The sequence below is a fragment of the Podarcis filfolensis genome, assembly GCF_964270895.1.
Source record: "Podarcis filfolensis genome assembly, chromosome: 2".
NCBI lineage: Eukaryota > Metazoa > Chordata > Lepidosauria > Squamata > Lacertidae > Podarcis > Podarcis filfolensis.
In genome coordinates, this window is record NC_139605.1 from 104,771,079 (window position 1) to 104,785,191 (window position 14,113).

Below are 14,113 nucleotides of genomic sequence, written 5' to 3' on the forward strand. Positions count from 1 at the left end.
AAAAGATAGCGCCCAAAATGAAAGGCAAAAGATTTGCAGGACTTTACAAAGCAGGTAGTGCTTAGATATCAAAGGATGCTGGGGAATTAAACATGAGGTATGTAATCAACTGAAGGCTGATTCAGACTTGCAGCTGTGCATCTCATAGTATTCAGGCTGCATGTGGGCAGTGATTGCTTTTTAAAAATCATCCCGTGTAAAATTTCCCCCCAAAGCAGAAGGCTAGCACAAACTAGATTTCCATGTACATGGATATTTGGTTGCAGGGCTTCTATCAAAGAAACATGTGCATTTCTGAGGTTATACAGAGATGGGAGAGGCCCGTGGGCCCTTCTGCATATCCTTTCTATCATACATTCATGATTATCTCAGTGGCTGCTCCCAGACTCTGGAACTCCCTCCCTGGACTAGCTAGAGTGTCTCATTCCTTGCAAACCCTCCAAGTGCCCTGAATTTTCCAAAACATAGCGAATTTGCAGGAGCCCTTCCTGGCATCCGAAGGGATCCGGTCAGTCCTTTTTTTTCCCTCCTAAAAAAATGTTTAGGGGTACTCTCATTTTGACTCAAGAAAATCACCGGGAAAGGAAATGAAGCCGCCATCGGAGGTGGCAGCAACGAAACTGACCAATCACCATGCTAGGTTCAAACTCCTACTTCACATATTAAACGCCCGCTTCCGCCTGAGACTCAGGAAATACAGTGACAGGAAATGAGGCCAACATTGGGAGTAGCGATGGAACTGATGATTCACTGTGCTAGAGAAGAAACTAATTTAGAATTCTTATTTTTAAAAATTCTTCTCCTGTTAGATTCACAAAATGTTTAGGGGTATGTGTACCCCTGCGTCCCCCCAGAAAAAAAGCACTGGATCAGACGGCTCAGCCTATCTGCTGTGGGGGAGGGTAAATACATCCCCACCCTTGGGTTTCGCTTTAATCCTGTCTAACGCTGGTGTCCTTAAATGAGTTCATATCACTTCCAGGGGCTTAGCTCAGTTTAGCTTATTGCTCAATAAATCAGACTGCGTAGAATTCTGGATCTGAGTTTTCCTTCTTGCTTTAGGATTGGGACTGTTGGGCAGGGGGAATACTCCCCCACAGAAAGGGAAGGCTGCCATTGGAAGACAAAGAAGCTCATTCATTTCTATCAGCTTTTTATTTATTTATTTTTAAAATATTTTTTATTAAGTTTCCATTTTGTCATATTTAAACACAAGCGCGGGTGGCGCTGTGGGTAAAACCTCAGTGCCTAGGACTTGCCGATTGTATGGTCAGCGGTTCGAATCCCCGCGGCGGGGTGAGCTCCTGTCGTTCGGTCCCAGCTCCTGCCCACCTAGCAGTTCGAAAGCACTCTTAAGTGCAAGTAGATAAATAGGTCCCGCTTTATAGCGGGAAGGTGAACGGCGTTTCCGTGTGCTGCGCTGGTGCTGGCTCGCCAGAGCAGCTTCGTCAGGCTGGCCACATGACCCGGAAGTGTCTTCAGACGGCGCCGGCTCATGGCCTCTAGAGCGAGATGAGCACGCAACCCTAGAGTCGGACACGACTGGCCCGTACGGCAGGGGTACCTTTACCTTTACCTTTATATTCCCTACTTATTTGCCCACTTGAGCTTTGACTTCCCTCCCTCCTGGTTTGTGGTTTTCCTAATTCCTTTTTACTTCATATCATTTATACATTTTCCAATTTACTTTTCACTGCTTCTATTTATCACAGACTTTTAAATAAAGATAAAAAGGTACATATCTTTAACTTTGCAAGTTTTCTTACAACAACCCTGGTAGTTTTGTTAGTTGTTGTTATTTGTTGTTATTGAACAAATTCAGTCTCTTTGGAAAGCTTGATTACGATGCTTTCGGATTTTCCCAGTCAGCTTTGCCCAATTATGCATAGTCCATCATTTTCGTCTGCCACTCTTCTAACGATGGAATTTCCTGTTGCATCCATTTTGGGGCTAAAAGAGTTCTTGCTGCAGTTGTCGCAAAAATAAACAGTTTTATATCTCTCTTTGGGATCTCTTCCCCTACTATACCTAACAAAAATGCCTCTGTTTCCCCCCACAAAGGTACAGTGGTACCTCGGGTTAAGTACTTAATTCGTTCCGGAGGTCCGTTCTTAACCTGAAACTATTCTTAACCTGAAGCACCACTTTAGCTAATGGGCCCTCCTGCTGCTGCCGCTGTGCCACCAGAGCACAATTTCTGTTCTCATCCTGAAGCAAAGTTCTTAACCCGAGGTACTATTTGTGGGTTAGTGGAGTCTTTAACCTGAAGTGTATGTAACCTGAAGTGTATGTAACCCGAGGTACCACTGTACTTTTCTTTAACTCGTCAGTGGTTCCTCGGGTTAAGTACTTAGTTTGTTCCAGAGGTCCGTTCTTAACCTGAAACTGTTCTTAACCTGAAGCACCACTTTAGCTAATGGGGCCTCCTGCTGCCGCCGCGCCGCCGGAGCACGATTTCTGTTCTCATCCTGAAGCAAAGTTCTTAACCCGAGGTAATATTTCTGGGTTAGCAGAGTCTTTAACCTGAAGCGTATGTAACCTGAGGTACCACTGTACTTTTAAACATTTTCTTTAACTCGTTATATGTCATTTCCCAATAAGCTTTTCACCTTGCAACAAGTCCACCACGTGTGATAAAAGTTCCCCTCTTTTTCTTTACATTTCCAACGTTTGTTATTTCTCATCTTACACATTTCGTTTCTATAAACCTTTTAAGAACTGTACTACATGCTGCATGCATATCTTGGAGCTCGGTAATTCAAGCGGCCCCATAGCGTAAAAGCTCATGGTTGCATGGCTTGCGTCTGGAAGATTGTGGTATGTCACCGGCACCCCGTTGTCCTCTAACCGCTTCTTGTACAACAGCCCGTCGTCTCGGAGGACATCATACTCGCAGGTTAGAATGAAAGTCTCAGGGAGTTGGCGGATTATGTGATCCTCTGCTAGAAGCGGGGCATAGATGGCCTCTCCAGCTCTTTTAACTTGCTCATAAAGGTCTTCTGAAAACGGGGCACGTGCTTTAGGGACGTAACCCCTAGCCTTGAATTCTTCTGGAATGTAATCAACGTTGATCCATTTCTGGTATTTCTCCCTCAAATCGTAAGGGATATGGGCACCTTTGATAACTCCATCCACATCGATCTCCTTCCCAGTGAGATGTCTCAAGCCAAAATGGACAGCTCGTTTCCTGAACAAGGGAGGGACTGCTTGGTTTTGCTGATAGGAGGGCAAATCAAAGTCCCCTGTCTGTAGGAATGGGTAGATCAGGACCTGACCTCGCAGTCTTGGCAGGTCCTCTCTGGTCACCAGCTCTTGACAAACGGCCGCGGCAAATGTCCCCCCGCTACTCTCCCCAACAATGGCAATGCAGCTGGGGTCCACTCCGTATTCCTTTGCGTTCTTCAGAAAGTGGATTGCAGCAGTACAGCAGTCCAGGAATGGGACTGGATACGGATGCTCAGGAGCTAAACGAAATCTAAAGAGAAAGCAAAAGGTTGTCCACATTCAATCACATACAGACCATTTTGGCCATCTGTCATGGATGCCCTAAACGGCCTCAGTCCAGTATACCTGAAGGAGCGTCTCCACCTCCATCGTTCTGCCCGGACACTGAGGTCCAGCACTAAGGGCTTTCTGGTGGTTCCCTCGCTGTGAGAAGCCAAGTTACAGGTAACGAGGCAGAGGGCCTTCTTGGTAGTGGCACCCATCTGTGGAATACCCTCCCACCAGATGTCAAAGAGAAAAATAACTACCAAACTTTTAGAAGACATTTGAAGGCAGCCCTGTTTAGGTAAGCTTTTAATGTTTGATGCATTACTGTATTTTAATATTTTGTCGGAAGGTGCCCAGAGTGGCTGGGGATGCCCAGCCAGATGGGCGGGGTATAAATAATAAATTATTATTATTATTATTATTATTATTATTATTATTGCTTTGGCTGAGATTCCTGCATTGGATTGGACTAGATGGCCCTTGGGTCCCTTCCAACTCTTAAGATTCTATGATTACTGCATGGCATACTGCAAGGGTTGGGAATGTTTTTAACCCCCCCAGGGCCACATTCCTTTCTATGTAACCTTCTGGGGGCCACAGCTGTGAGTGGGACCTGAGACAAAAATGGCAAGCAAATGCAAACTTTCCTTTTGGACAAATAGACTGGTTCATACACATAGTCGCACATCTTCCACTACCCTCCAGCTGCTTCCTTCTTGTCTTTCCCTTTCCTTCAGCAGGATCCTGTAGCATCGCCCCAGCTACCTGAGCAGCAATGAAGTTATTATCCCCAGCACTTGATGTCTGTCTGTCCTCCCTCCACTGCAGCTCTCCTGATCAGGTTGGGAAGACTCCTAGAAGAGGCAGTAATGCTTCTGAATACCAGTTGGCTCCCAGTACGTTTCTGAGCACAAATCAAATTGGTGGTGTTGACCTTTAAAGCCCTAAACGGCCTCGGCCCAGTATACCTGAAGGAGCACCTCCACCCCCATCATTCTGCCTGGACACTGAGCTCCAGCTCTGAGGGCCTTCTGGTGGTTCCCTCACTGCGAGAAGTGAGGTTACAGGGAACCAGTCAGAGGGCCTTCTCGGGAGTGGCGCCCACCCTGTGGAACGCCCTCCCACCAGATGTCAAGGAAATAAACAACTATCTGACTTTTAGAAGACATCTGAAGGCAGCCCTGTTTAGGGAAGCTTTTATTGTTTTATCATGTTTTTAATATTCTGTTGGGAGCCACCCAGAGTGGCGGGGAAACCCAGCCAGATGGGTGGGGTATGTATGTATGTACACACACACACACACACACACACACACACCTATATCTATATATATAAATTTCTGGAAATTGCAGCTAGGGAGAGGCCTCTTCTGTTCAGGTCCTGCTTGTGCGTTTCCCATTGGGGCATCTGGTGTGCCACTGTGAGAACAGGATGCTGGATAGGTCACCTTTGGCTGGATCCAGCACAGTTCTTATTATGTTCAAAGTCAAATGGATTTGGGCCCCAGCCATAAAAATTTAAATGCAAAAATGATCACCCATTCTAAATGCTGGCAAAATCGCCATGTTTAAAACTTTATCATGCTGCATGGCGGTTAATGGATTGAAGTTGAATACCAACAAGACAGAAGTACTGTTTCTGGGTGCTCCAATTGCGATAACAATTGCGAGCGCTCCAATTGGAGAACAGCCTTTACCAAAAGTGTCATGGGCTTTGAAGACACTCAGGAATAGAGGGAGAAATGCGCTAAGAGGAAAGCACGCTTGGCAAACCCTCACCATGATTATCTCTGGTCTGGAAACCTATGTCTCCACTGTGGAAGGACATGTGGATCCAGAATTGGCCTCTATAGTCATTTACGAACTCACTGTTAAGACCCTGTTCATAGAAGACAATCTTACTCGGCTACGAGTGATCGCCAAAGGAGAAGAAGAAGAAGAAGTAGAAGAAGAAAAAGTCGTCTGTTTTTGGGGGACAGGATGCAGGCAGGTGTAGGGGACTCCCTGGTCCTGAATGGAGAAAGTGTGCCCCTAAAGGACCAGGTGTGCAGCCTGGGAGTCTTTTTGAACTCACAGCTGTCCATGGAGGCGCAGGTCAGGTCTGTGTCCAGGGTAGAGGTTTACCAGCTCCATTTGGTACACCAGCTGACACCCTACTTGCCAGCACATTGTCTCACCAGGGTGGTGGTACCTGCTCTGGTTATTTCCCGCTTGGACTACTGCAATGCGCTCTATGTGGGGCTACCTTTGAAGGTGACTTGGAAATGGCAACTAATCCAGAATGCAGTAGCTAGACTGGTGACGGGGGGCAGCCACCGGGACAATGTAACACTGTAGTCCTAAAAGAGCTACATTGGTTCCCCAGTACCAGTACGTTTATTGAGCACAATTCAAAGTGTTGGTGTTGACCTTTAAAGCCCTAAACGGCTTTGGCCCCTGTAGGGAGCATCTACACTCCCATCGTCCAGCCTGGACACAAAGATCCAGCTCCAAGGGCCTTCTGGTGGTTCCCTCATTGCGAGAGGAGAAATTACAGGGAACCAGCAGAGGGCCCCCTGTGGAACACCCTCCCAGCAGATGTCAAGGAGATAAATAGCTATGTGATTTTTAACAGACATCTGAAGGCAGCCCTGTTTAGGGAAATTTTTAGTGGGTGATGTTATACAGTGGTACCTCTGGTTGCGAACGGGATGCAACCTGAGCAGAACACAACCCGCGTCTGCGTGTGCGGGGGTCACGATTCGCCGCTTCTGTGCATGTGTGTGATGTCATTTTGAGCATCTGCGCATGCTCAAGCGACAAAACCCGGAAGTAACCCATTCCATTACTTCCGAGTCGCTGCGGGATGTATCTTGAAAGAATGTAACCTGAACCAAACGTAACAAGAGGTATGACTGTATTGTATTTTTACTGTGTTTTGTTGGGAGCCGCTCAGAGTGCCTGGGGCAACCCAGTCAGATGGGGAGCATATAAATAAAAAAATCTATTATTATTATTATTATTATTATTATTATTATTATTATTATTATTGGTTTAGGTCTTCAGAAAGGTAGAAGCTGGGGGGCATTACACATTCTTTCATACAATGAGAGTGAAGCCACTTACCCGACACTCACAACTACTGAATCACTTAGGTGGGCAATGGAACGACAAACCCTTTCAGAGGCTCCTGGAAGAAAGCACAAGCCCCCCCCATTTTTTTCCTGGTCATTCACATTGGAATCATTGTGAGTTGGGTGCAGTGCTAGTCCTACTGAAAGTAAATCTGTCAAAATCAAGAGATAGGGCTCATTTCGATCTGCTTATATGACATCTGATTGTAGAAAACAGTGACTTTTCATGGTTCTCATCTGGGAAAAGCTGAGTTGGATTGAACTCTTTGTCAACGGGGCACCGCCAGCTGAAAACCATTACAGTGGTGCCCCGCAAGACGAATGCCTCGCAAGACGGAAAACTCGCTAGACGAAAGGGTTTTCCGTTTTTTGAGCTGCTTCGCAAGACGAATTTCCCTATGGGCTTGCTTCGCAAGACGAAAACGTCTTGCAAGTTTGTTTCCTTTTTCTTAACACCGTTAATACAGTTGCGACTTGACTTCGAGGAGCAACTCATAGAACGCAGTGTACATAGTAGCCTTTTTGAGGTTTTTAAAGACTTTGGTGATTTTTGAAGCTTTTCCAAAACTTCTTTTGCAGCCATTTGGTAAGTTAAGCTTTTAAAACTTTTGGGGGGGGGGTTGGAATTTGGGTTGGGGTGTTTGGAATTCAGGGACTTGGTGTTGGGGAGGGGTTTGCAAGAATCTGGAAGCTTGTGTGTTTTTTTTTCTGCATTTTTATGATTTCTGTGACCATTGGGACACTCTGCTGTTTTTTAAAAAAATTCTGGATTTGAATTTCTGTGTGCTGGGTGGCTGGGGGAACAGTTGGGGAGGGGTTTGCAAGAATCTGGAAGCTTGTTTTTTCCCCTGCATTTTTATGATTTTCTGTGACCATTGGGCCACTCTGCTTTTTTTAAAAAAAATTCTGGGTTTGAATTTTGAAATGCTCTTTACAGTATGTGTGACTTTAAAGAGCACTTAATAAACTCTTGTTGTACCAAATTTGGCTTTGTTTGGACTTTTTTTGACCATAGGAACGCATTAATTGATTTTCAATGCATTCCTATGGGATTTCGTGCTTCGCAAGACGAAAAATTCGCTAGATGAAAAAATTCGCAGAACGGATTAATTTCGTCTTGCGAGGCACCACTGTATGTGGATTTTACTGATCAGTAACAGAGCAGTGTCAATGGGTAAAAATCAGAACAGAACCAAACTTCCACCCACATTTCTGGGCTTCTTTCCAGTTATTTCCAATCACCTCTGGAAGCCCTTTCATAGAAGTCCTTTGAGGCACGAATCAGAAAAAAAACCTTCTTTGATATTTTAAGGATTTTTTTCTTTGACCCTGACACTAAACTTAAACTGCCTACAGGAGAAGTACAAACCACTCTGTCAGGGAACTGCCATCGGAACTAGAGGAGGAGGCGAGGCCCCACAGCGATGCTGGAGAGGGGCCAAGCAGGGAGAGAGGCAAGTCTCCTGTTGGGGAAGAAAATCAGCGCAACACCAGGGATAGAGGGGGGCCAATGGGGGAAGCAGAGAGCAGGCTCCGGGACTCTTCACTGGACACCAGCGGGGAGAGCACAGGTCCTCCGCTACCCACGCCCTCCCTGCGCAGAAGACTTCCGCGCAGGGAGAGTAGGAGGAGACTGGGCGTCAAACAACTTTTATGTTGGAAAAGTTTTAAGAAACGCCCACTGACGGATTCTGCCAGCGACTGAACAGCCACGGAGTGGATGGCTGTCCAGCCAGAAATGGTTTAACCAGCCAACCTAACCCAGAGCGGCGGCTATTTACGCACAAGCAACCCCTAAAGCCATTACACACTCCCAGGAACTTTACATGAAAGTACCACCCCAAATTCTCTTCACATGATATCGTGAACCATTTTGAAACTATTTCAAAGAACTTACGGATGCTTCCAAAGAGTCCAGCGCCTCCATGAAGATAGATGATTCCTCTCCTGTTGCCAGCATGTGATGTCTTGGGCCAGTACACCCTCACGGGCACCTCATCGAAAACCAGGTCCTTTATGATCAACTTTGAGTCCTTTATTGGTGGCATTGCCTTGTACACAGCCCTCCAGATGATATACCTATGGCAAATGCCCAGTTTTTCCAGAAGCACTCCCTGTTTAAACCAAAATATTCAGAATTTATTATCAGCCCTCAGCCTTTGAAAGTTTTGCAATACTACTACTACTACTACTAATTTAAAAAAATTATTTGTACCCTGCCCATCCGGCTGGGTTTCCCCAGCCACTCTGAGTGGCTCCCAACAGAATATAAAAAACACAATAAAACATCAAACATTAAAAACTTCCCTAAGATGCCTTCAGATGTCTTGTAAAAGTCAGATATTTGTTTATATCCTTGACATCTGATGGGAAGGCACCACTACTGAGAAGGCCCTCTGCCTGGTTCCCTGTAGCTTCACTTATCATAGTGAGGGAACCGCCAGAAGACCTTCGGAGCTGGACCTCAGTGTCCTAGCTGAACAATGGGGGTGGAGACGCTCCTTCAGCTATACATGGCCAAGGCTGTTTAGGGCTTTGAATTGTGCTCGGAAATGTACTGGGAGCCAATGTAGGTATTTCAGGACCAATGCTATATGGTCTTGGCGGCCACTCCCATATTTGCATATACAGTGGTACCTCGGGTTACATACGCTTCAGGTTACATACGCTTCAGGTTACAGACTCCGCTAACCCAGAAATAGTGCTTCAGGTTAAGAACTTGGCTTCAGGATGAGAACAGAAATCGTGCTCCGGTGGCAGTGGGAGGCCCCATTAGCTAAAGTGGTGCTTCAGGTTAAGAACAGTTTCAGGTTAAGTACGGACCTCCGGAACGAATTAAGTACTTAACCCGAGGTACCACTGTATGCGCAGCCTGTGGAACAAACCACTCACATGTGAGGAAACTACACTGTCATACCTTCCAACATTTCTCCGATGAAAATAGGGATGTCCTATTTAACAACAACAACAACTTTATTATTTATACCCCACTCGTCTGACTGGGTTGCCCCAGCCACTCTGGATGACTTCCAACATATATAAAAACATAAGAAAACATTAAACATTATAAAAAAATCTTCCCAATACAGTTCTGCCACCAGATGGCTTGGGGATTAGTCAATACCCTCCAACATTTTCCCAGTGAAAATAGGGACATCCTAAGGAAAAGCGGGACATTCTGGGATCAAATCAGAAACCGGGACAGCTTCTGTGAATCTGGGACTGTCCCTGGAACATAGGGACCCTTGGAGGGTCTGTACTCAATGACAACAACAACAACAACAATTTATTATTTATAACCCGGCCATCTGGCTGGGTTTCCCCAGCCATTCTGGGTGGCTTCCAACAGAACACTAAAATACAATAACCTATTAAACATTAAAAGCTTCCCTAAACAGGGCTGCCTTCAGATGTCTTCTAAAAGTCTGGTAGTTGTTGTTCTCTTTGACATCTGGTGGGAGGGCGTTCCACAGGGAGGGCGCCACTACCGAGAAGGCCCTCTGCCTGGTTCCCTGTAACCTCACTTCTCGCAGCGAGGGAACCACCAGAAGGCCCTCAGCGCTGGACCTCAGTGTCCGAGCTGAATGATGGGGGTGGAGACGCTCCTTCAGGTATATTGGACTGAGGCCATTTATAATAATAATAATAATAATAATAATAATAATAATAATTTATTATTTATACCCCGCCCATCTGGCTGGGCCTCCCCAGCCACTCTGGGCGGCTTCCATATAAACCAAAAATACAGTAAAATATCACACGTTAAAAACTTCCCTGAACAGGGCTGCCTTAAGATGTCTTCTGAATGTCAGGTAGTTGTTTATCGCTTTGACATCTGCTGGAAGGGCGTTCCACAGGGCGGGCGCCACTACTGAGAAGGCCCTCTGCCTGGTTCCCTGTAGCTTTGCTTCTCGCAATGAGGGAACCGCCAGATGCCCTCGGCGCTGGACCTCAGCGTCCGGGCAGAATGATGGGGGTGGAGACGCTCCTTCCGGTATACTGGACCGAGGCCTTTAGGGCTTTAAAGGTCAGCACCAACACTTTGAATTGTGCTATATCCTTTCATTTACCACTCAGAGATTGGCGTGGCTTGAATATGTGTGTGTGTGTGTGTGTGTGTGTGTGTGTGTGCACATAAGAATGTAAAAAGAGCCTGTTGGACCTGGCCAATGGCCCATCTACTCCAGCAGCCTGTTCTCACAGTTCCTGTGGGAAACTGCCATGCAGGATCTGAGCACAGGCGCCCTCTCCACTTCCAGCAACTGGTATTCAGAAACATTGTGGCCTCCAGTTGTGGAGGCAGAGCAGAGCCATGGAGCCTAGCAAACATCCATAGCTTTCTCCTCCGTGAATTTGCCTAATCGCCTTCAGAAGCTATTCAACTTGGCAACCATCACTGCCTCCGGTGAGAGTGACTTCCATAGTTTGAATATGTCTGGTGTGAAGACATACCGTATTTTTCCGTGTATAAGACGCCCCATCCTTATATTTTAAACCCCCAATTAAGAAATTACTTAGCTTTTGGGATGGGGGTGGGGTGGGGTCACTTTCACCAATCGCTCACCTGCCTGCCCGCCACTGCCGATTGTTTGCCACAGCCACTGCCGATCGCACACCTCGCCGCAGCCGCCAATTGTCTGCCCGCTCGACGCCACCAACAGCCCACCCACCCACTTGCTGCAGCCGTCAATCACCTGCCCAATTGCCACAGCCACAGCCAATCACCAGCAGGCCTTGCTGCAGTCACCAATCACCCGCCCAATCGACACTGCCAATCTCCTGCTTGCTGCTGCCATTGGTTGCATGTCCCCCCTCTGCATTCACTATTCGTGTAGAAAACGACACCCAATTTTTGCCTAATTTTTTTTTAGCAAAAAGCATCGTCTTATACACGGAAAAATACGGTACTTCCCTTTATCCGCCCTGAACCTTCCAACATGCAACTTCACTTGATGTCCACAAGGTCTGCTGTCATGATGGAGGGAAGAAAACTTTTCTCTATGTTATGCATAATTTTATAAACGTCTATCATATTGCCTCTTACTCGCCATTTCTGTAAACCAAAATATTTCAGATGTGGAATGCCCTCTCGTCAGATGTCAAGGAGATAAGGAACTACAGTGGCACCTCAGGTTACATATGCTTCAGATTATATACACTTCAGGTTACAGACTCCGCTAACCCAGAAATAGTGCTTCAGGTTAAGAACTTTGCTTCAGGATGAGAACAGAAATCGTGCTCCGGCGGCGTGGCGGCAGCAGGAGGCCCCATTAGCTAAAGTGGTGCTTCAGGTTAAGTACAGTTTCAGGTTAAGAACGGACCTCCGGAACGAATTAAGTACTTAACCTGAGGTACCACTGTACACAGATTTCAGAAGACATCTGAAGGCAGCCCTGTACTGGGAAGTTTTTAATGTTTGATTGTTTTATTATGGTTTTATATTTTGCTGGAAGCCACCCACAGTGTCTCAGGAAACCCAGCCAGACGAGCGGGGTAAAAATATTATTATTATTATTATTATTATTATTATTATTATTATTATTTGTAGAGGGTGTGACTTCAATCCTGTGACATATATATAAAGAAACTTACCAGTACAAGTACATATCCCACTAAGAAATCGGCAAGGAGTAATATTGCACGACAGCTTATTCCTCGAGGCAGGTGGGTCCTGGTAAGGCGATAATAAACTCCCCATGCAAACAGCAAGGAATGAATAGAAATGGTCACGTATAGTATCAACATCCACAGAGTTCCACCAAATGCCATTTCCCTTAAACTCAGAAGCACAGAAGTGGTGACTGTGCCTTACGCGATGCTACGTGGCTCTTGTGATTTAGCAATGATGTTCTCTTGCACACGGTGTAGATTGTTCTCTTTTGCACAAGAACACTCTGCGCCACGTGCAAGAGAACAAATCCTCGGCCAACCCACATATCTTTCAATTGAGAAGAAAAGAAGCAGTTTAGTAATTCCTTCAGAAACTGCAAGATGTCCTTTTGGAGGTGCATCTCGAGGTGTGTGAATTTGCCCAGCCCCTCCTCTAGAGGGAAGAGGTACATGGGATTTCCAAGGCCTCTGATGGCTAATCAGATTTAGGGCAAGAAACCATTTTTGTTTGTGTATGTAATATTTTTAAATTTGTTTTCACAAGTACAAATTGCAAGTAGATAAACAGGTACTATTGTGGCAGGAAGGTAAATGGCGTTTCTGTGTGCTCTGGTTTCCCTCATGGTGTCCAGAAGCACTTTAGTCATGCTGGCCACATGACCCGGAAAGCTGTCTGTAGGCAAACGCCGGCTCCCATGGCCTGAAATTGAGATGAGTGCCACAACCCCGTAGTCGCCTTTGACTGGACTTAACTGTACAGGGGTCCTTTACCTTTCCTTTTTTAAAAATGGCAGGTGATGGCAGCCGCAGAAGCTCAGACTTGATGACCTGGGTCTGCACTGCAACAGTTAAAATGCAGTACTATTGCTGCAGCAACCAGTGCTGTAACATTGGGGAAGCATCACAGAACAACAACTGATCGAGTGGAATGAAGTGTGGACGGTCCAGCGTAAACCCACCACTGATGCACTTTTATTGCGTCCATGACGTGGTGCGGAATGCATCTGTCAAAGGATTCTGGCCAATTGGGAGGGGCCCTGGCCATGCAATTTTTAATTGGCTATTGTCAGGGAATCAGGAGCAGGAGCACTGGGGAGAGAGGATTGGGAGAGCGAAGGGGAAGAATCCGAGGGCAGCGTAGGGGAGTATGACAGTGGCCCGAGAGATTCCATGAGCTTCTCCAGCGAATCAGAAGATTCCCAGAAGGGGGCGCCGATGGTCAGGGCAAGGGGGGTCCCAGGGGGGACGCACCAGAAACAAGGAGCCAGAGGGGAACCCCAAAGCAGCAGTGGAGGATCGGGACCAGTTTCCCCACCAGAGCGTAGTGGGGGGGAAGAGTCACATGTGTCAGGGGCAGTGTCTCCTCCAGAGAGGGAGTCAGGGCTGACCACGCCTCCAACGGAGGGGAGGTCAGTTGCAGCTAGCCCCCCCGAAGGGGGAAGCAGTGACAGCAGCAGTGGAACGGTCAGGAGGAAAGCTGCTGGCTGGGCGCGCGCGCCAAGTTCAAATGTGCAGGCGCGCGGAACAGCAGGAGACCCGGATGGGGAACCAGCTCCTAAAGCCCGCCGGAGGGAGGGAGAAGGCTCAGGGGAATCAGCGGGAGAAGAGGCTAGAAAGGGCGGAACCCCGGCGGGCAGGCGGACCCAGAGGAGGAAGGAGCAGCGGAGAAGGTGGAGCAAGGCTAGAATCTTAAATTGGTGTCAAGGGGGAGGAGACTCAGACGGAGCATCAGTGGTCTGACACTTGAGACGTGGGGCTGCGCGCTGCGGCTCTGGAAGTGAAACTGAACTTCAATAAAGACTTTTATACTTAACAACGAAGCAGCGTTGGTCCTTTGTGAGCTGGGACCTAGGGTAGCTCTGACAGCTATGTTCCAGCAGGAGGATGACAGGTTCTGTC

At 46.9% G+C, this 14,113-nt stretch overlaps 1 protein-coding gene and 1 long non-coding RNA gene across 3 annotated transcripts in view; one reads left to right on the forward strand and one right to left on the reverse strand.

Moving 5' to 3' along the window:
- Positions 1 to 14,113, forward strand: part of LOC310755762 — a 1,619,227-nt gene that overhangs the window by 1,063,933 nt on the left and 541,181 nt on the right. The gene's annotated exons all lie outside the window — the stretch shown is intronic.
- LOC310755657 (arylacetamide deacetylase-like 4) overlaps positions 2,356 to 14,113 on the reverse strand; it is a 58,368-nt gene continuing 46,610 nt past the window's right edge. Inside the window, exons 1-4 of one of the 2 annotated variants that reach the window (XM_083598916.1) lie at positions 12,197 to 12,389; positions 8,502 to 8,718; positions 6,597 to 6,660; positions 2,356 to 3,475 (exon numbers count right to left, since the gene is read on the reverse strand). In XM_083598916.1, the coding sequence (XP_083455042.1) occupies positions 2,701 to 3,475; positions 6,597 to 6,660; positions 8,502 to 8,718; positions 12,197 to 12,373 (1,233 nt within the window). In that variant the 5' untranslated portion in view covers positions 12,374 to 12,389 and the 3' untranslated portion in view covers positions 2,356 to 2,700. Of the gene's footprint in view, positions 3,476 to 6,596; positions 6,661 to 8,501; positions 8,719 to 12,196; positions 12,390 to 14,113 lie in introns of those variants that run through there. The other variant, XM_083598915.1, reaches the window with a different exon arrangement.